The sequence below is a fragment of the Mus caroli genome, unplaced genomic scaffold (assembly GCF_978045245.1).
Source record: "Mus caroli unplaced genomic scaffold, Mus_caroli_1 scaffold_11, whole genome shotgun sequence".
Taxonomy (NCBI): Eukaryota; Metazoa; Chordata; class Mammalia; order Rodentia; family Muridae; genus Mus; species Mus caroli.
Genome location: NW_028227266.1, coordinates 43,536,979 through 43,559,352, shown reverse-complemented (window position 1 = coordinate 43,559,352; position 22,374 = coordinate 43,536,979). Strand labels below are relative to the sequence as shown.

Genomic DNA, 22,374 nt, shown 5'->3' with positions numbered 1-22,374 from the left:
CTTTTAGCCTTGTGTCCAACTCAATCCTCCACTCTGTCATTTTTCTTCCAAAGGCCAGGCCCAGTCCCTCTTCCTTGGGCTTCTACACATTGGGGAATGCCTTCAGCCAGACACCTGTGCCAGCAGCCTGGGAGGCAGGCAGGCAGGCTGCAGGCGGGGAGGGACCTACCTTTGACGGCCACGTGGACACTCTGGCTGATGGAAAGCTGTGGCTGGATGAGAACACTGCACAGGTATTCTCCCTCATCCATGCCCTTCTGCACATCCGTCAGCTTGAGAGTCCCATTCTCAAACACCACCTGGCGGTGGTTATCTGGTAGCAGCAGAGCATCCTTGTACCACTTGATGGAGTAGTAGGGGTAGCCAATGACCCTGCAGTTGATGAGTGTGTCCCGCCCGGCGACTGCCGTGATGTTCCTCATTGCCCGGATGCTGGGGGGTCCTGGGGCATGTGGGGGAAAGAGGAGAGGAGGGGCAGGTGGCGTCATGAACCAATGCCACTTTGTCGTGGGGCTCTTCTCCCTTGCTTGGCCCTGAGACTTCCCCTGGGGCAAGAGACCTTACAGGTGAGGGCAGAGGGGGTGCTTTCTTAGCTAAGTGCAGAGGCCAGGATTGGAGTCACCCACCAGACTCCTAGAAGTCACTGTTGTCATTGCAAGATAGTTGCAAACAGCCGTGAGCCACACAGGCCTCTTGCAAGAATGCTGTCCCTTACAAGACCGGGCCAGGGCAGTCCATAGCCACCACATGTCGCTTCTTCCAGTCAGGGAAATTGTATTGCGGGTACCTGAGAACGGGCTGCAAAGTGAGGTTCTGACCATAGTGGCTGGGGGTTGGGAGTATCCTCAGCAGGGCTGACTGGCAGGAGGCACCATGGGAGTGGGAGAAGGAAGCTTAGAGGTCACCATGAAGGGACAGTACTGGAGAGCATCATGGAAATCCGGTGCTTCAGGTCCCCATCCAGAAGATACAAGAGAGAACTAGAGAGTCTCCCTCCAGGGCCCTATAGCATAGCTCCAGTTTAGAGAGGGACACACGGGCTTGGCCAGGTAGTGGGCTCAGATTTGTCATATGGCGTGGGGGAGCTGGCATGGGTGAATTTAGACTGAATCTCCATCTCTACCCTGTCTTTGCCTCAGGGCAACTGTTAGCATCCCTGGACCAGTGTCCATTCCTGACACTTTCTCAGTCCTCTGTCCTTGGGTTAGAGGTCACTGGTAGGGTCCGGAGAGGACCAGTCAGACCCAGAAGGCTGCAGAGCATCAGGGGGACTACTCTCAGCATGTTAACTTGGAGAACTGAAGAAGGGCGTGGTCAATACCTTATGGGCCCTTTTCCTATTCCTGCAGGCTGCCTATCTCTGGGAATTACCCAACTCATGGGGGTTCAGTTCCGATCTCACACTCCTGAAGGCTTGAGCCTTGTAGTGAGAACATGATCTCAGGGCCCCTGACTGCCTACATTTCTAGGGACATTTCACGGTTGGCTCAGTGGAGGATGTTGGGAACTCACTAGTATTAAGGTTGAGTATGCCCTATTTCTGTCTTTGTCCTTTCAAGACCCTGCTGGGGGCTGGCAGATGCTAGCAGGTGCATAGAGCACTGGGGGGCCCAGAGTGATTGGATGGGGCGGATGGGATCGGCAGGATGTGCAGACTAGATTGTGGGAGGGAAGAGGAGGCAGGGGAAAGAAAATGGGGTGGACTGCACCAGACACACACTCACACACGAAAATGGTTGATGGGACTGTGGTGGGCAGGGTAGAGAGAGAGGGAGGGAAGAGAGAGAGGGAGAGAGAGAGAGAGAGAGAGAGAGAGAGAGAGAGAGGGAGGGAGGGAGGGAGGGAGGGAGGGAGGGAGGGAGAGAGAGAGAGAGAGAGAGAGAGAGAGAGAGAGAGAGAGAGAGAGAAGGAGAGAGACAGACCTCCACTAAAATCAAAATGACAATTACTAAGAAGCACACAAGAATGACAGTGACCACAAAGATGGCAAAGGAACTCAAAAGCCTATTCTGATATTTAAATGTGGACAGGCACCTCTTACGTTTATTCGCGCCTGATATTCAGCACTGCCCACCGAGTTCCGCGCTGTGCACCGGTACACGCCCCCATCCCGGATCTGGGGACCCGTGACGTTCATGTGGCTGATGGTGGTGCCGTCGGACATGGTGTACTGGTTGGTGCGGTGGCTTCCGTCCCGCACGACAGGCTCGTCGTCCAGGGCCCAGGTGACAGTGGGGGGCGGGGCGCCCTTGGCGGCACACATCAGTGAGAACTGCTCCCCAGGGTTGACCACCTTCTCGCTGAAGGATGAGACGATGCGGGGCGTGCCGTCTGCAGGGAGCGAGGAGCCCCCTTCAGGGTCACTGAGTCACAGAGAGACTATCCCACCAGGCCACCCACCCAGTGAGAGGGAAAGAGGCAAAGTGGCAGCCAGGATAAAGACAAAGGGCTGTCACTGTCACGTGTGGCTCGCACAAACCCACGAGGTGCAATTCCTATTGTGGAGTGAGGAGCCGGGTGGTGGTGGGGTGGTCTTTTGAGCAGGTTGCTTTATAGGTGGATGGTGAAGATTATTTCTACTTCTTCTGGACATGAAGATTAAATTAATTACTGAATTCAGGATGCTCTTCTGTTTATTAATAAAGACTGCAAGGCTCAGAAGGCATGTGTGGGTGGACTCTAGATGCAGGTGTTGGTGTTGACCATGCCAAAGACAGGGAGTTAGCATGTTAGCCCGATTCACAGAAGACCTTAAGTGTGTGGTTTAAAATGCAAGTTTCCCAGAGACAGTGGGGGTGATGGGAGTCTGGCTCCAGCCTTAAACCTCGACTAACCACGTAACCTAGGAAGAGACCATTAACTTCATGTCCGACCTTCCTACCACGGAATGCGGGGGTGGAGCTGTCACCCGATCCTCCTCCCTCACAGGACTGGTGTCAGGGATTAAAAAGACATTAAGCACACTGTACCCTGTAAATATGTATGCTTATTATATGCCGATTAAAAAATATATCTGGATTGGTAGTGTGTGCAGGTTCTTTCAGCCCTCAGGAGGCTGAGCCAGGAGGATGATCACCAGTTCAAGGTCAGCCTGGTCTACATAAGAGAGACCTTGTCTAAAAATAAATACATAAATAAATAAACAAATAAGAAAGATCAGATAATAAAAGTAGATGCTTGAAATAAAAATAAATAAATAAATAAATAAATAAATAAATAAATAAATAAATAAATAGCAGGGCAGATGTCATAGTGTTGTTGATACTCTTCAATGTTACACAGCAAAATGCCGATGTTTACCAGAGATCTGGCCAGCCTGCCCAGCCCTGTCCCTGCCACTAGACGGGAGAGCCACTCGTCTAGAACTGGGGAGATCCTGATGCTTGTCTAAGCCTGGGAGTATGTAGTGTCATATGACCTTTGGACCCCCTCTTCTTCCTTCCTTCCCTCTCTAGGCTGGCCCTGCCTTCCTGCTCCCACCCCCCCCCGGCTCATTTTTCCATATGTCTGCTCTCCAAGGCCATCCTCTAAGGTGCTAGAATTCTACCCAAGGCAAAGGCTTGGTCCCTCCAAGTGAAAAGAGGAGCTATCTAGTGGGGTGCTCCTAAGGGAGAGGCCCTGAGATGATGGAAAATCCACTTCAAAGGAACCTGCATTGGGATGGTGGATTTGTTGGGAAGAGCAGTAAGGGACAGGTTGAGGAAGTGTTGGGGCTTGCTGTGTACAGCCCTGTGGGTAGAAGAAGGCATGAGGGTTCAGGCTCAGTGCCTGCCCAGCTCCTAGGCCTCAAAGGCCCTGTAGTGAGACCCCCTCATGACAGGCCTGGGATTAGCATCTTTGTGAAGACAGCAATGGTGTTCCCTTATTGCTGTATGGTTTTGTTGTAAAAAGGACCAGCTGGAGAAACAGAACCTAAGCTTGTTGGAAGGTAGAGTTCCTGACAACCCTGAAAGCCCCTCTCCACTAACGAGCAAGATGCGTCCCCTCTGTGGTCTCAGCCTGGAGCTGGGGTTCGTGGTGGGGCAAGTGGAGTGTGAGCTTGATTCGGTTCTCATATTTTGGCTAAGCACCTTGCACTATGTGCAGTGTGAACAAGCACACCCAGAAGTGCTGTGTGAAGGAGCCCGGGTGGTGGCAGCTTTAAGAGGGCAGAGAATAGGGTGGGGAAGGAGACTTCCGGTTAGAGACAGCCCATTGAGAAAAGAATCCAGGTTGGAAAGGATTCAAAAAGTTTAGGGGCTCCTGGCACCTTAGCTTATAGACTCCGAGGAAACTCTTCTACTGAGAAAGTTCTAGTAACTATTGAGGGCAACGGCAATATATAATAGTCCTGTTAAAACCCTTGGTCACTAGACATGCCACCAAAGCCTTGATTCTTCACCTTCAAAATAGAAAATCTTAAAAAGGACCTCCATGTAGGGCCCTTGCAGAGCTGACACGAGGGCATGGGGCCTGCCTTGTGTGCACTGAGCACTGCACAGACATCCCCCAGGCCTATGCAGCTCCTCTCAGGGGACTGCAGACCCACTCTTCCCTGCCACCTGCACCCTCTCACCTTCCAGCACAATGATGGCAAAGTCCTGGGCTGTCTGGGCCTTGCGGGTGGCGAAGCACTGGTAGGCTCCCGAATGGCTCTTCTGTGCCGAGGAGATGAGCAGAGTCTCATTGCTGAGCCCACGGATGGAGATGGCCTCACCCGGCAGCACCAGTTCTGTGTTGCGGTACCAGCGGATGGTGAACTCTGGGGAGCCTGTGAGGGCGCAGGATAGGATGACCGTGCTCCCGATGCCCGTCTTCAGCTTCTTTGGTGTCAGGGTCACATGAAGAGGGTCTGAGTGGGGCCAGGCAGGCACAAAGGGAGGTGGGAGGGAAGAAAAGGATAGAAAGACCTTAACTGTGATGGCATGTGGCTAAATGGACAGAGGCCACAGTCCAGCTCTGCGAACACACCTGTGTGGCAATTTAGGACTAGAAAATCCCCTGCTCTGGGCCCCAGTTTACTTACGAGGCACCTGCGGGTAAGACCAGGATTTTCTGTGGGTTCTCTTATTCTGGTAGCCTCTACCTCTCTAAGGTGGGTCCCTCTGTTTAGCCAGAGCTTCAAGGCTCCCTCAGGTTGCCCAGAAGCACGAGATATTGATCTGCATGGCACCCAGAAACCAGAAGGCACACTTTTTCCCTCTCAACAGCCTCTCATAACCATGCTGGCCCTCAGCCCCCTGCTTTCTGCTAGTCTGATGTCCTTTCCATGAACCTGGGGCTCCACCCATCATCCTCTTTGCCAGAACTTCCATGGATACCCCCAAACTCAGCATGGGATTCAAGGCAATGACCCCCAGGCCCCATGCCTTCTCGCTGTCGTGGGGCAGCTCTGGGAGGCCTTCTGTTCTGGCCTCTCGTGACTGCATGTTGGGGACAACCTTCACCTTACATTTCAGGTAAATGCACGCCAACTGTCACGGCTTTCTGGGCTGTGGGGAGGATGTTGAGTCTGGATCTGGCTAGGGAGTTAGAGGCTGGAAGGCCAACAGAGGAAGCTCTGCTGTGTCTGCAGCCCACCAAAGGGTCTCACGAGAAGGTAGCGGAGGGGGTGGGGGCAGAGGGTTACCTCAGCCAAGCTTTACAGCACAGTGAACTCTGCTGAGGATGCAGGAGAATCGCCCTAGACGGATCCTGCCCTCAAACTAGAGTGACCTCAGGTAACTGTCATACTGTTGAGTACAGTATTCAGGGACTCCGGCTGATGCTGCCTGCTACCTAGTGGCGTGTACAGGGAGGGTTCCCAGCTCCCAGCTTCTTGGTTGCCTGGTCGTCAGAACATTCTGAGTATTCGAGCTCAAAGGAGCCTCCTCTACATCATGCAGATGCAGGCTGGATGAAGGAAGCATCAACAGGATGGGTGGTGCAGAGATCGCCTAGGGAACTTCTGTGGCATCAGCCCCTCTGCCCTCGCTGCCTCTGCCTGCCCTCTGGGGCTCGTGACAGGAGAGCTCTACAGGGCCTTCCTGCTTTCCATAGCTCCCTGGACCTCTGGACTCTGCAGGGAAGAACAGGGAAGGACCAGGCTCTATATCCACAGCAGCTCTTGGTACAGCTGACATGGCTGTCTCTGCTCAGTGTCTAGTCTGATGGACCAGGGCCCTTGTCAATTATTATCTTTAAATACGTGGTCTGTCACCTAAAATGGAGACACAGCCCTGCCTTGTGGTACCATCAGTATTTACTCCCTCGGCCTGGCACAGCCTACCCCCCACAACCCCAGAAGCTCTCTCCCTTTCATAGCTTCCCACAAGACACTCATAGCCTGCTTGATTCCTGGAGAGAAGAAGACCACTGGACAGGAGGTCGCAGATACTACCAATGGCACCAGGACTGAAATGCAGAGCTGGTTTCAAACCAGTGGCCTCTCCAAGCCATAACCTTCCCTCTCAGCCATTAGGAGCCCCTCTTGGGGGCAGCAGGAGGCAGCAGCAAGGCCTGCATGGTCCTGGTATTACATCGCACAGAGGATGAGTGAGCCCAGAGGCTCCTAGGGATGCAGGGAGAGGCTCCCGACTCACCGATGACTGTGAGGATGCCGTTGGCCTCTGCTGACCCAAAGGTGTTGGTGACCTCACAGATGTAGGTGCCGCTGTCCTCAGTGCGCAGGTCACTTATGGTCAGCCCTGTAATGCGCTTAGCCCAGCGGCTGTCAGCAGGGAGGGGTCTGCCATCTTTGAGCCAGCGGATGGCAGGGATGGGGTAGCCGGAAGCAGCACAGGGCAGCTCTACTGCGTGGCCAGTCCACACTTCCTGGGAGTGGAAGCCATCCAGGATGGTAGGGATAGACTCTGCAGGGTCTGGAAAAAAAGAGGGTCAGGAGCTGAGGCCACCTTGGGCAGAGGAAGGGAATTGTGCGGGGAATCAGGCCTCCAGACAGAAGCCCCTTGCCCGTGCTTACAGTGAGGTAGCATTTCCAGAGGAGTGCCTGTATCCTCCATGTGTGTGCCTAGACTAGGCTGAGCCCTGAGAACCATGCTTGTGAACCAGGCTCCAGGGATGACTGAGGACAGAAAGAATGACAAGGGAGGACATGGATGGTCTCTTCACCCTGGACATGAGAGTGGTGGGTATCTGTCTGGGCCTCAAAGCAAACTAGAGATACCCTCCAAATGGGTGAACAGTTGCGGTGCCCTGCCCTTCCTTGAAGTTTTACTTATGAGACTAGTAGCCTCAGTGGCTAAGCCAGCTCTTCAGTCCCTTGCCCAGCCTTCTGCTCAGGCTCAGAGTGACTGGTGCATATCCCAGAGTTCAGAACAGTGTGGGGAGTAATGCAGAGAGAAGCCATCATCTGGGAGACATGAGCCTAGGAGGTAGAACTGGGCCCCAATAAGCAGGATGTCTGTGCTTTTCTAGGAGCTCCTGTTTGTTTTCTCAGACCGACTCTTCATGGGTAGGTCCTTCCTGGCCTTCTGTCCCTTGAATCCTAGCTCTGCTGTCAAGGGTCTACCTGTGCTTCTCCAATTACCACCCCTCCCTTTTTTCTTTTTTTTACAGGGTCTCTAGTCAATGTTGTATGTCAAGGATAACCTTGACCTTAAAAAAATTGTAGTGTGTGTGTGCAAGTGTGTATGAATGCATGTGTGTGTGTGTGAATGTGTGTGTGTGTGAATGTGTGTGTGTGTTTGTGTGTGCGCGCACTTTGGAACACATGGATATGCATATGCTGTGGCTCATGTGTTGAAGTCAGAGATCAACTTACAGGAGCTGTTTCTCTCCTTCCACTGTGAGTGTCCTAGGGATCTAACTCGGGTTGTCAGGCTAGGTGGCACCTTTACCCTCTGAGCTATCTCACTGTACCATGATCTTGAATTTCTGATTACCTTGCCTTTACCTCCTGAGTTCTGGGATTACAGGCATGTACCACCATGGCCACTTTATTTTGAGGTCAAACCCAGGGCACCCTGTAAGATGAGTAGACACTTTACCAACTGGGTTGTCTCCCCAGCTTTCCCCCAACACACCCTTCTTTTGCTTTTCCCTTCTTTTCTCTTGGCTTAGTAGCCCAGGCTAACCCCCGATGCTTGGCTAGCCTGCTGCCTTACCCTCTTGAGTGCTGGGATTCACAGGCATGTGTCACCAGCTCTGGCCTCAACCCCACCTTTTATGCTGATTCTCCTACCGTTGTCTAGGGTCTCTCCCTGGCTGTAGCTTGTTCTATCCTCACCTCCCCAGTCCCCACAAAGGCTAACTGGGTCACCCAGACACCCAGCCAGTTTGCTCTGCACAACCAACTCTTTCTCATTGTTCACCAGCCAGCCTCCATGTCTCTCATGTGCACCCCTCCCCCTCACCGCTGCCACTCTCTCTGGACCCCCACGGAGTTTCCTTCTTTCTTTTCCCTTTCAAACAATTCCTTTCCTTTTAAAGAAAGAAAACACGTAAAGTTATTGTTTTTTTTGAACAGGTAATATATTCAGGTGCAGAGCTTCAGAAAGTCGAAGAACATAGATGGAAACAGGGTCTCCCTCAGCCCCTGGCCTCAGCCCGCTGTCTTGCCCTTCAAGGCCACAATTGTGGCTACCTGTCTTTTTTAATAGCAGCTGCCGCAGGCCAGGCATCCATCTTCCCAGAGGACAGCTAGGCTTTTTGAGGCAATGCTGACCTGTGAGGTCCCTCCTGTGCCCACTGTGGAGTGGGGTTCCTGGCTGTTGGACCCTCTGTTTCTGGGGGAGGAGGGAGGGCGATAAGCAGGCAGTCAGAAATGAGGGTGTGCCAGCGAGCTGAGTTTGCTGGATAAACTCCACACTGACAGCTTTATAAACTATAGCTGCCTGTGACTTTAGAGAACACAGGTTACTGAGACCAGAGAAGTATGGGGACCAGCTCAGGAGGACATGGCAGACCAGAGCTCTGAAAGCAGCTTGCCCTTGTCCTGGTTCAGCAGCTGGGGCCCCAGATGGAATAAATCTAACACGCTGAATGGAGTGGACGGGGGAGCTGCAGACTCACTGCATCAATGGGGGCTCTCAGCTCTTTGCTCTTGTATCTTGGAGAGGAGTCAGGGCACGAGTCTCTCCCAGAGAGGAACTTTCCAGAGGTGCTTCTCTGTCTCTGCTTATGGCTGGGACCCAGGAGGTCCAAGTGACACATCTACCTGGTCTCTAGTCTGCCTTAAGACTTTGGGTGAGTCTCATGACCTCTGCTCTGAGTGTCTCCCCTGCACAGGGGAGGTGGTTATGATACCACCATATCTTTTATTTTTTTAGAGATTTATTTTTTATTATGTTTGAGTACACTGTAGCTGTCTTCTGACACACCAGAAGAGGGCATCAGATCTCATTATAGATGGTTGTGAGCCACCATTTGAACTCAAGACCTTCAGAAGAGCAGTCAGTGCTCTTAACCGCCCAGCACCTCCATATCTTATGTTACCGTCCTAGGCAACGCATGGCAAGCTATGTGCCACGGTGCCTCACAGACACAGGAAGGGCAGATGCACCAATGATTGCCAACTGATGCTCATCCTCCCTCCCTCCTGTTCAGATCTGCAGTCCTCTCCCCTCCTCCACCCCAGTGGGAATGGTTGATTGGTTGGGATCAACAGAGCCAGTGCCAGAGAAGAATTACTCAATGTGACACTTAATTGATGCGAAATACACAAATTCCATGGCACAGGGCAGAATTTACAAGCGGAGGGGCCGCCAGGGTGGCTGAGGAGGGGCAGGGTAGGGGGGAGAGAATTAATCACCGAGGCCTAGGCGTGAAATTAAATTCCAGTGGGTGGTAGGGAAAAGAAACCTCTTTCAATACCAGGAAGCAGAGACGTAAAGGGCTATGGTGTGTACACGTGACATCCCAGGGGACTAGGTGCTGCCAGTATAGGCTCTGGACTGGGAACAACAGCCCTGCCTGAGGTTGTGGGGTCCCAGGTCAGGCTGCTGGGATGCCCTGTGATGTCTGAGCTAAGGCTGGAACCAGGGCACACAGAGCCTGCTCCATGGTTGTCCTGCATTTGCTGGGGAATGGGAATCCAGTTCCACATCCTGTCTGGTCCCTTGGTCTCTGTCTCACCGTGAGGCCCAGACTAAGTCTCTGAGAGGTTGATGCTCTGCTTTGGGGAAGTCTCTAGAAAGAACCAAGTCATATGGAGGGGGTGTTATCACGGAGGATTCAGGAAGACTTAGTCTCTTTCTATAACTGCCCTGTTTGACTTAGAAAACAGAAAAATAGAAAAAGTTCCCTACTCTTATGCCCTGCCTTGGGAATGTGACAGAGACAGGAGGACGGTGTAGGAACAACAGGGCAAAGACACAGACCTCCCTGCCAAAGCTGGCTTCTGGAGGCCTGCCAGGCATCAGGTGCTACTGAATCCCACATGCCATAGCCAGGGGCCTCCTAACGACTGCCCAGCTAACTGTATTTGCTGTTCTCTTGGACTTCACTGGACGCTTGCTAGTCCAGCTCGCAAAGAGCCTCTGGCCTTCTTGTGTCATCTCCAACCCAAGGTGTGGTCCCCTCCTCATCCCCCTCACCTTCACATATGGGGAGCCCTTTCAGGCGCTCATTGGCCTTAGAGACACAGAGTAGGTGCTTCCTGGGGACGGGCTGGGCTTAGGGGTGCGTAGGGGCAATGAGCCTAGCAGTCTGGAGCTCCCCTGATGTCTTTCCCTGCCTCCCTCTCAGATCACTTGCGTATTTTTGCAGAGACAAGCAGCTTGAAGCTGCCTTGTCACATCACATCACATCAGGGCCCTGCGTCACTGCAAGGCCTCTCCTCCTCTCCTTGCTGTTCCCTTCCCTCCGGCATCTTCCTTCCTTTCTCCCACTTCCCTTTGTCTTGGTGTGTCTCTCTGCTCTGGGTCTAGGTCTCCTCTCCTGTCCTGGGCCACTCTGTCTGGACCCAGGCTTCTCTCCCAGAATTGTCCAGACATCTTTGTATCTGACCTCTGTCCCTTTAGGTGAGGTTTTATCTCCGAGTCCTTAGAGGCATGGCATCTCTCTCATGGTTTCCCCCACCGTGCCTTTTACCCAACACGATGGTGTCCTAGAAAGAAAAACTGGCACAGCCTCCAGCTTCCAGAATCTGTTCTTTTGAGGGACCCCTGCCTAATCCCCACCCCCAAAGCTGTACGTCTGGCCATCAGAGCACAGAATGAAGGATTTGATGGGGGAGAGCAGAGCAGGACTGCAATAGGAGCTCTCTGTGCCCCCACCCCTGCACTGTGTGAGGAGCATGCAAATGAGATGCAAAGCACCATGCAAACAAGGCTCTGTAATTTGGAAGCTAACTATTCCAACGAAACACACTCTGAGTTGGCTACAGATTCAGAAGTCCTACCACATGGTCTGGGCTATGGCCAAGTGTCATTGTCTCACCCCAGACACGTGATTTCCCATGGCGCTCCCTAATGCCACAAATGTTTGCTTGGTGTTCACTGGGTGCTACCCACAGGACCAGACATCAGAGACATGAGGGTCAGACTGGGCAGTCTGGTTATTGACTCTTGATTCCCGTTTGCTTGATCTTTCTTTCAACTGTGTTAGGCACATGAGACAGGTCCTGGGGGGGGGGTCACCTGTCGATGAGGGTTGAGGTCCCTAAGCTATAGATCACAGAAACAGACAGAGTAGCTGAGTCCTTTTCCAGAGCCTGGAGTGGGGCATGATCCTGTGGTTTTAGCCCCCCACAAAGTGAGTTTCTATCAGTTCGTTCTCTCTTTCCATTCCTCCCCATCTCTTCAAGGCAAGGATGTTCAAACTGCTGGTCAACGCTCCCACCCCATCCCCACCCCCAGGAGGCTGTGATATCCATTCTGTGGGTTGCAACCAGCATTGAAGAAAATCAAAATAGCATGGAATATGACAGAAAACATTGGGGGCTGAGGATGAAGAGTTGGGAATGTGCTTGCCTAGCATGCATGGGGTCCTGATTTGACCCTCAACACAGCATAAATGTGAAGTGGTGGCACACTTAAAACCCCAGTGCTCAGGAGGTGGGGGCAGCAGGATCAGAAGTTCGAGGGTATCTCTGGGCAAGTCTGAACTACATGAGGCTTTGTCTGAGAAGACCAAAAGGCAAAACCAAATCAAACCCCACAAACAACAAAGCCCACACGGCAGAGAGCATCAGAATTGTGGTATGGTGATGTGTGCTTATGATCCCAGAACTTGGCAAGCTGAGGCGAGAGGATCACTGCATGTTACAGGTCAGTGCCCGCTCTAAAAGAAAATCCTCCAACAAAGGACATGTCAGAGCTTGTGCTGACAGTGTGGGGTAATCCCAGAATGCACTGTACAGGTGCCATAAAAACATCTGTCTGTGGATGGATGTCAGAAATTTGGAACCTGCTTGTGGAGAAGGCCTTATAAAGGGATATGTAAACAGCCTTTCCCCCTCTTTTTGCTAGAGTTGGTATCTGGGTGATCTGCAGGTCCTCTCTTGGCTTCAGCAGAACGGAACTGCAGCTGTCAGGGGGTGGGGGGGGACTGGAGTGTGAACTCTGCTGCCCCCCCCCCTGGCTTGATAGCTCAGGCAGGACCCTTGGCTCCCCTTGGGAATATAGAACATGATACAAACCTCACAGGGCTGTGGCACTGGCCATGTGGCACATGGAGAGCTATGTGGTGCACAGCGGGTAGGATACATGCTCCATTTTTCCTCGGACATACAACCACACCCCAGAACAAGAGTGTCCTAGAAACATTAATTATAGTCTACCTGCTCTCCAGTGCAGTGAGGAAGCCTCCAAAAATGTACACACACACACACACACTTATACACTCATATGTATCCACACTCACACACACACACACACTTATACACTCATATGTACTCACACTCAAACACACACACAGAGTCACACGCATACACTCATATACTTACACACATACACTCACATACTCTCACACACCTACACACGCTCAGACACACTCATACACACACTCACAATTCACACACACACATACAGACAATCACATATACTCACACATTCATATACACACTCACACATACATACTCACATGCACACACTCACACACATATTCACACACTCACCCACACATACTCATACACGTACACTCATACACACACACACACACACACACACACACACACACACACACACCATCACTACCACCAACACAAAACTCCCCCCAAACAATAAACAAACAAAACTCCCCCAAATCTTTGGGAACACTTAGAGACACAAGGGAATGAAGAACCCTCCTGAAATCTAGGCTCATGCTTACTACAGATTTTAAAAATGAGTTTCCTGACAAAGATGGCAAGAAGGGGAAGTGGGAACAGTGGCTGTGGGAATGGAGAGGACACTGAAGTGTGCCTGAGAACCAGAACCTCAGAGGATACTCAGAAACCTTTCAGTCTATCAGGAGAGCCAGGTGTGGTCTGACAGTGGCCCCTGGAAAAAAAGAAATCTCTAGAAAAGCTTACATCAAGGCTACTTGGCCCAAGCTGAAGATTCGCTCAGTGGCATCAATGCCCACGATCATTACTCTTTCTCAGCGTGGATACACAGGGCATCCCATATCCATGGAGGGCCAGTGCCCTGGGCAAGCGCCTACCTGTCACAGAGAGCCGAGCCCCGTTGCTCTGACGAGTCTCCCCACTGTATTTGTGCTGAGTGATGCAGCGGTAGGTGGAGAGAGCATCTTCCTTCTGCACGTCCGAGATATACAGTCCACCATGTGATGTGATGAAAAACCTGTTTTCTGGAGACACAACCAGATAGAGCCGGTTAGTTCTGCTGGGACAGCTCTGGCTGGCAGGTGGCCCGCTTGGAGCTATCTTGGAAAACCAGGGATGAGGTGGAGTGGCCTCACAGGTGGGCCATCACCAATAGACAAGCTTTTTCTTTTTAAGATTAATTTATTTTATGTATTGTTTTGATTTATATGAGTACACTGTAGCTGTCTTGAGACACACCAGAAGAGGGCATCAAATCCCATTACAGATGGTTGTGAGCCACCATGTGGTTGCTGGGAATTGAACTCAGGACCTCTGGAAGAACAATCAGGGCTCTTAACCACTGAGCCATCTCTCTAGCTCCTAGACAAGACTTTTAGCCACCCACTGACACAATGAAAAGTAAACATGATGATAATTTTTTAGAGTAGTCACTGTGTAGCTCAGGCTGATCTCGAACTCAGGATCTTCCTAACTCTGGCCCGAAGCACTGAGAATGTAAGTATATGCTAGCCACCTGACAAGGAATCGGGTGCTAGAGTCAGACAGTGAAATCCACCGGGTGTCACCACTCGGTTTTTCTGCTTGTTAACTGTGCTATCTTGGGTTTTGCTTAGCCTCCTGAGCCTTAGATGTACAGGTGCAGATACTCCTGCACTGGCTGGATATGTCAAATGTCTGCATACAGGAAGTGCTTTTGCAGTGTGGAGGAGCCCTCACATTTCCCACCCTTCCCCATGAGTCTGCAGAAATTCCTCAGTCATTGCTCAGTGACTCTTGGAATGCTAGGCTCTGTTTTAGAGGAGGAAGCCAACACGTACTGAAGTGACTGGCCTGGATTGCAGTCACTGGACCAGAACTTGGGGTTCTGATCCCAGCCCTCTTTATAAATCTAAGAAAACCTTAAATCCTTTCAGTACTGGGGCTGTAGAGAGGCAGGCACAGTCATTACCTGCAGGCCTGAACGGCCATTGGACAGCTCTGGGTTCACTTTGGTACCACTGTCCCAGCCGTTCCTGCCTTACCAGCTGGGATTTGGCAGGGAAGTAGAGTGGACAGGTGGCAGGACCCCCACGTGGTTGCTGCTGTTGCATCTGCCCACAGCAAAATGATTTTCTCTGGGTAGGGTCCCAGCGAACCTTGCCTGACTCTGAGCTGATGAGAGCTGACCTAAGGGAAGATGTGGCCTTGGGACGAGGTATGTCTGGTGGCAGCCTGGGGACTCTGCTCACTGAGTACAGAGGAGATCACAGGGACCGACTCGGGTTTTTGCTGTCACACGTAGATAATTGTGCTTACCCAGGAAGGGGTCAGGGTGGGGAGTGATGTGAGCCTGTCAGCAGGGCACACTCTAGGGGGAGAATTTTCTATGGAATCCCACATCTGACAAACTGGACCTTATAGAGGTCTGCTTCCCTTTTCTTGGGGCAGAGTCACAGCCCCTCTCCCATCCTAGGCAGTTCAAGCTTCAAATGTGGCTTATAAGGAATGTTCTGGTATGCTTCACGTATGGCCCAAGCACACATTTCGGGTTTGTGTGTGTGTGTGTCCACACGCACATGTGTGTGGGCACGCTTGCTCGTAGAGCAGGGGACCATGTTGGGTACTGTTCCTCAGCAGCTGTTCATGTCTTGTTATTGTTGTTTGTCTTTAGTTTTCTCTTTTTGAGAAAGTGCCTTGAGGGCTGGAGAGATGGCTCCGTGGTTAAGAGCACTGACTGCTCTTCCGAAGGTCCTGAGTTCAAATCCCAGCAACCACATGGTGGCTCACAATCATCTGTAATGGGATCTAACGCCTTCTTCTGGTGTGTCTGAAGATAGCTACAGTGTACTTACATATAATAAATAAATCTTTAAAAAGAGAGAGAGAAAGTGCCTTGATGACCTGAAACTCCCCACTTAGGCGAGGCTGGCTGGCTAGTGAGCCCTAGGCACCTGCCTGGAACTGGGATTACAAGTGAGTACCCCCACACCAGGGCTCTTGTTAGTCGTGTTCTGGGGGATTGAACTCGGGCAAGCATGCTCCTGAGTGAGCATCTCCCCACTCTAGTTCCGAGCATCCAGAGATGAGGATGAAACTGGAAGACACCTTCCTCCACAGAGGTCACAAAACTCAGGGTGGACAAGTTTCATGTTCTTGATAATATCTTTGAAAAGGTTTTCTGGGCTTCTTTTGAAAAATTATTTATTGATATGTGTATGTTTGTATGTATGTGTGTTTATGGTATGTGTGGTGTATGTGTGTGGTGTATGTGTGTGTGTGTGTGGTGTGTATGGTGTGTGTGTGTTTATGGTGTGGTATGTGTGAATGTGATGTGTGTGTATGTAGTCTGTGTATGTAGTGAATGTATGTGGTATGTGTGTGTGTTGTATGGTGTGTGTTGTGTTTGTGTGTGTCTGGTTTCTATGTTGTGTGTGGTATATTTGTGGTATGCATGTATGTGTGTGGTATGTGTGTGTGTGTGTGAGCGCGCATATGTGTGTTTATGGTGTGTGGTGTATGTATGTGTGTGGTATGTGTGTATGTGGTGTGTGGTGTATGTATGTGTATGGTATGTGTGTGTGTGATGTGTGTGTATGTAGTCTGTATGTAGTGAATGTATGTGGTATGTGTGTGTGTTGTGTGTTGTGTTTGTGTGTGGTATATTTGTGGTGTGTATGTATGTGTGTGTGTGTATCAGAGGACAGTTGTGGGAGTCCGTTATCTCCTCCCACCATGTGTGTTGTGGGGACTGAGCTTGCGTTGTGAAGCTACACAGCAAGCACACTCACTCCTGTAACCGTGTCACCAGCTCTCCATAGTTATCTCTTCAATATGGCTTTAAATAACTTCATCAATCTGGGCTCTTCTGAATGAATTTTGGTTTAACTACAATTCTCCTAATCACTTCTCCCTTCCTTCCTCTGCCTCCCCATCCTCTTCCCTCCCTTCCCCTCCCCTCTCTCCTCCACTTCTCCACAGTGCCCTGGGCTAGCACCAGCCAGTCTCTCTTTGCCAAGTGTGAAGCCTTAATGATCCCGTTCTGCTGATCCAGGTAGCAAAGAACAACACCCCTTTCATGGAAGATACTGTTAACTTTTTTGGTTAGGCAGTGTGACTCAGGAGAGTGATTGATCAGTCAGCTAAAGCCCCGAATTAACCTTGTGAACCGCTGCTAGTTTCCTTCCCCTGTGCCCGCTCTGACAGGTGGCTTTATGGGTTCACTGTCAGCCTGTCCCAGGGTCTAGCTGCCTCTTGTTGGGAGTTCTCCCATGGACACCTACAGCCTTCTTCCTCTAAGTGCCCAGGGAGAGAGGAATCATGGGTTAAGTCAAGGAGGGAACAGAGGGGGCTCAATGACTGTCAGCTGTTGAGGAGAAAAACAGACCCCGCCTCCAAACAGACCCCGCCTTCCAACCCACCCCCCAACCCCTCACCCCGAGTTTTGTGATGTGACATCCTAAAGTCAAGTTCCAAAGCCCTCTGGACATTATGTAATTGGGACTGGGCTGCAGAGCTATGTATGGTGTCACTGTGGGTCAGAAGATGAGGAGGAGTGGAGGGGGAAGTCAGGAAAGACATAAAAGCAGTGTTAGCAGCCAGCAGGGACCCCAGCCCTGATCAGCCTGGATCCCATGGTCCTGGCCTCTAGCACACCAGGACCCACACAGCCCGGTGCTACTGGGATTCTGCACCCAGAGTGGAGGGTGGGTGGGTGATGCTGCTGCTGGTGGGGATCTGAGTTTCTATAGCAACCAGCAGCTGCTGCATCGGATGTTTCCCATCTTTCATTGTCCTCATTTTCCCCTCCTCCCACCCCCCCCGTGCATATTTAATTGCAGTAGCAAGTGTTCTCTCTCTCTCTCTCTCTCTCTCTCTCTCTTTCCCCCAGACAGTGTGTTTTGCTCCTACTGAAACAAAGGCAGGCTGCAGCCCAGAGACACACACAGTGTGAGAGGGAAGGGCAAATCAGGGATATTATGTTAATCCCCTTTGGAGGGGCACTCAGCTACAGTGGTTTGCATGTTTGAGGAGAATCAAAAGCAGGGTTGAGGGTCCCTGCTGGGGACAGGAGGCTATAAAAGCCTGCGGAGGAGACCCAGAGTCTTGAATAGTGAGCTAAGCCCAGGATGACATAGCTAGCTGTAGGCCTCAGCCAGGCCAGGGCTCAACAATATGTTGGCCTCCTATGATATTTGGTGGCCATCTAGCATTAAGGGGCGGTGGCTTGAGATAATCTACATCTTTGGCTCCTCCTCCTGAAAGCAAGATGTGTCCTTCTGCAGGAAAGGAGTGGCCATTTGGAATGCCTTAGGTAGCTGTAGGGGTGGGTGGGGCGTGGATCAATTTTTGGTTGCTACCTTAGTCGGGGGTGCTGATGGCATCAAGCTGACAGGATCCCAGTTGCTGGGCACCTGAGCAACCACTGTGGATGCCAGTAGTATCCCAGTGGGTTTATGACGATGAGTCACCCACTTTTAGGCCAGAAAAGCAGGATGGAGAACTGTGCTTAAGTATGAACTCTCCTTGTCACATGACACCTCTGTCACCATGCTCACGGACATGGAAATGGTGACTATGGTTAACGGGCCCTTTTCTTCACTATACACATCCTGGCCCATGTTGTCATTCTCTTCTTCGGTGGCCTTGACAGAACTTGCACTTTCCTAAGAGTTAAATATTTATTGAACATCTGTTATATACTAGGCAATAAGAGGGTGATGTAGACCTAGGTGCGCAGGCGCGGAGAATACCCTCGAGAGATGGAGGGAGGGACTAACCAATGTATCCCCAGCCAGGAATTGACGAGGACCACTAGTAGCCTTGGGAAGCTGAGCGCTTGGAAAGACCCCACTCTGGGAGGACCAGCTCTGTCCACACCTCAGCCTTGGCTACCTAGCCTGCAGTGGATCTCTGTGACACTGCCACAGCAAAGGGTGTCTTCTCTCAGAGTCTCTGTTTCTTATTCATCCAAGGAGGGAGAGGATTAGGGGAGTGCTTTCACCATGTTTATTCACTATTCTCACCCAGGCAACTTTCCAGGATCTCAAGGGTGTGGTGGTCTGGAAACAGGCTTTTGGGAGATAGTGGTGTATGCTGCAGGGGAGACTTGATCAGAAGCAGTTGGAAGGACACTGCCCACCAAGCATGGGCAATCTTGCTCTCCTTTAGAAGGGTGAAAAAGGACAGAACACACAGGTCATGGCCTCAGGGTGTGGGGCAGTTACATAGGGGTGGGACAGCAGGCTTCAAGACTGCATCTTATGAAGGAGGCAGGTGGGTCTGGCTTTTGGCTGCTCTCAGGATTCTGGAATCTTGCTGCAAGGTCTTGGGTGTGTGTGCGTGTGTGTGTGTGTGTTTTGTACATGTATATGACTATATGTAAAGGCCAGAGAGCCATATAGAATATCTTTCTGTCTGTCTCCTCAAGTCTGGGTATCTCAGCAAACCTGGAGCTACAAATCTAGCTAAGCAGTCAGGTTTCTTAGCTCTGGGGATCTATCTGTTTCTGTACCCGAGGGCTGAACTCACTCTGTAGACCAGGCTGGCCTCGAACCCAGAAATCCACCTGCCTCTGCCTCCCAAGTGCTGGGATTAAAGGCGTGTGCCACCACGTCCAGACTCAGGTCCTCATGCCTTGCTTCAGAGCTAGGCCAAGGAGCAGGAGCCTGAGAACACCAAGCCCCACCTGCCTTGTGTTGGTGCTAAGTTTAGGTGACAGTGTCTTTCCCGTCTTCTTCCAGAAGATCAGAGAGAAGTGCCTCAGAGAGTCCTGCAGCTGCAGAATTTACCAAGAGACTCAACTGATGGAGACTTTATGACAGAGGGCTTGACAGGAGAAGTCAGCTTCCAAGGAGGTAACCTCTTGTTCTCTGCCCTCTGAAAGGCACCCTGGGGGTTGGGCACAGGAGGATGAGAGTGCCAGAGTGGTGGCAACGCAGATGGCGCCTGAGGGTTTGCAGAAGGGAGTAACTGTGCTGGTCTAGCCACAGAAGTAGGGTACACATTGCAGTTCCCCACCCAGCCCCTGCTTCCAGTTTTGCCTCCCCAGTCCATCCCCAACCCACACCCAGAGTGACGATTTCAACCCAATTCAGATCACCCCATGTACTAGTGATAGGTCCTCAGTGGGATCCTGTTTTACCCAATGTGACAGTGGTGCTTGCCATGGCATAGACACTCAGGCAGAGATTTCCAGGGCAAGTGAGCACAACCTCTAATCTCCAAGGAGATGACAATGGCTGACGCACACTCCTCTTCCTGGAAGCCCCTCCTGCTTTCTGAGAATTCCTAAGCTGCCCTAACTTACTACCTCATCTATGACACCCAACTGGACTTTTGTTTATTTAAGACAGGATCTAAATCTCAAACCCAGGTTGGCCTGAAACTTGTTGTGTATCCGAGGCTGACTCCATATTCATAGGGATCCTTCTGCCTCAGCCTCCCACTGGGATTACACACGTGAACCACTGGTATGCTGGGATTACACACGTGAACCACCATAGGACACTTTAAAAATGATGGTTTCAAGCATGCAAAAAGTCAAGAATAAGCAAAATGGAAGTTTGTCAAAAAAAAAAGAAATAAACAAAATAAATAATTCCCCCATCATCCTACCATTCCACTTGTAGAGAGACAGGAAGTGGGCTTTAAAGGGTCTGCATGCTGTATTCATAGCAGCATTGATAACAACAGCCAAGAGGAGTCACTAGTAGTTGAGAAGATAGACCAAGCAAATGTTGTACGTGCTTTGGAATACTATGCAGCCCTGAAACCCTATTCTGATTCATGCTTCACCATGGATATACTCTGAGGACATAATGCTATAATCAAAAGAAGCCATATCCTGAAAGACAGACGTTCTCCATGCCTGTCTACTCAGAGGAGGTTTTTGGAGTTCTGACCCAATAGAGAAAGGAAGCAGAATGGTTATTGCCAGGACTTGGAGAAAGGGGACAGGGTGGTGATATAGTTAGTGAGCACAGGGTCTCAGTTTTCTAAAGTGAAACTGAGTTTAAATGCTACTGAATGATGGTCTCCTCCTTTTCCAGCCTGGTTGCACCTTAGAGGCTAGAGCCTGGTGCTCAAGGCAGAGGCTTACACTCTAGGGATGCAAGAAAGAGCAGCCAGAAATCCTTTGCCCCATATATATGACAGGGTGCATAGCTGGGGCTCTGGAGGAAGGCCTGTGCTTAGGACTTGTAGCCTGGCGGCCATTTGGGTACCCCTCATGGATACTGTGCATCTTGCCTTGAAGAGGGATCCAGGCTGAAGGTCTTAATTTGTGTCCAACCCAGCAAGGAAGACACCTGAGGCACCTGCATCCATGATCTTGGGTTCTCAGACACTAAAACCACGAGGATTAAGTTCAGTAGGTCCTTGGTCTGTAACATCATGCTTTTGTTGCCCGAGGAGACCCTACACAGTCCTCACCTGGACTGTTAATTCTAAAAGACTCTTTCCTAGGTGGGGAAGAGGTGCGGATCTTAAATCAGACTGTGGAGTTGGGTTTAGAGGTGAGAACAAAAGATGGGTGGGAGAAGGCAGTCTGAGTCCTCCTGTGAGCATTGGGGGTTAGGCCCTGAGAGAAAAGCAGCCCTGAGAGACAAAGGCAGGGCTTACATCTGTACTCTCAAAGCTCAGACCATGTCTACCACTGCACGTTCTAACTCTGGACCCAAGTGGAGATGTCAGGAGAGGCCTCCTATCTCTGTGCCACAGGATCGAGTAGCCTGAGTGGACACACCTATGGCAGAAGAGACTGATGGGAAGTGGATGGGACATACACAGCCAGAAACTGAAGCTGTAGCTGGTGGTGATGGCTAGAGAGGGATTTGCAGAGGAACAGGCTCCTCTGCAAATCCACAGGAACTGTGGAAGTCAGCAGGCCTAGACCCCTGCTTTCTGTTGCAGGGAATCCCAAAGATTAGTCTCATATTCAAGCTAAGTGGAAGACCAGGCTGGGATGCCAGGTACCTAATGGGTGCCATAAAGCACCAAGTATTCGCTGGTGATGTGGGAGGATGAGGATGGGGGGGCGGCGGCCGGTGTGGGGGGATAATCTTATTCATCCTCTTCCGTTCTATGCTAAGGGGGCAAGTGGCTGTCTCTGGAAGAATGATTCCTACAGGAAACCTGAATCTAATTCCATTTAGACTAGAGAGTCACCGTGGTTATCCTCCAAGCTGCTCTGTCCCCATGTTGAATGCAGTCCTCATTCTGAATTTGGCTGACCTTGCATTCAATATGTCACCCTTTGGGTCAGCCATCTCCCTCCTCCTTCAGCATGGAGTTCCAGTATGTGAGGACACTTTCCTGAAAAGGGTTCTGGGGCTAAGACACGTGGAGGCAGGTACGGCAGAATTGAACGCACTGGCCTGGGAGATGAGAAATCTGGCTTCTTGTTGGCTGTGTGCATTCAGACAAGCTTCCTTAACTTCATGGGCCTCAGTTTCCCTGAATGCTGAGTGAGGTAAGATAACTAGTTGCTCTCAAATGTGTCTTCTAAGCCTCAATTTCTTAGAGGCTGGGTGGGTTTCCCTCCACAGTCTGGGCAAAGATGGAGGGCGCAACTCTTTGAACTCCATCTCAGTCAGCAATCCAAGGGCTGCAGAAGGCAAGGGCTATCTTTATACAACCGCTGGGTTAGAGTCACCTTCCACATAGAGTAGCCCTGTGATGGTGCTGGCGTTACTCAGCACCGTCAGAGG

General features: G+C 51.1%; 1 protein-coding gene across 1 annotated transcript in view; it reads right to left on the bottom strand.

Annotated features, from left to right (window-relative positions):
- The window catches only part of Dscaml1 (DS cell adhesion molecule like 1), a 323,179-nt gene that overhangs the window by 77,934 nt on the left and 222,871 nt on the right, over positions 1–22,374 (bottom strand). Inside the window, exons 4-8 of the mRNA XM_021171656.3 lie at positions 13,564–13,710; positions 6,561–6,839; positions 4,556–4,831; positions 2,035–2,331; positions 170–442 (exon numbers count right to left, since the gene is read on the bottom strand). Coding sequence (XP_021027315.1) covers positions 170–442; positions 2,035–2,331; positions 4,556–4,831; positions 6,561–6,839; positions 13,564–13,710 — 1,272 coding nt within the window. The remainder of the gene's footprint in view (positions 1–169; positions 443–2,034; positions 2,332–4,555; positions 4,832–6,560; positions 6,840–13,563; positions 13,711–22,374) is intronic.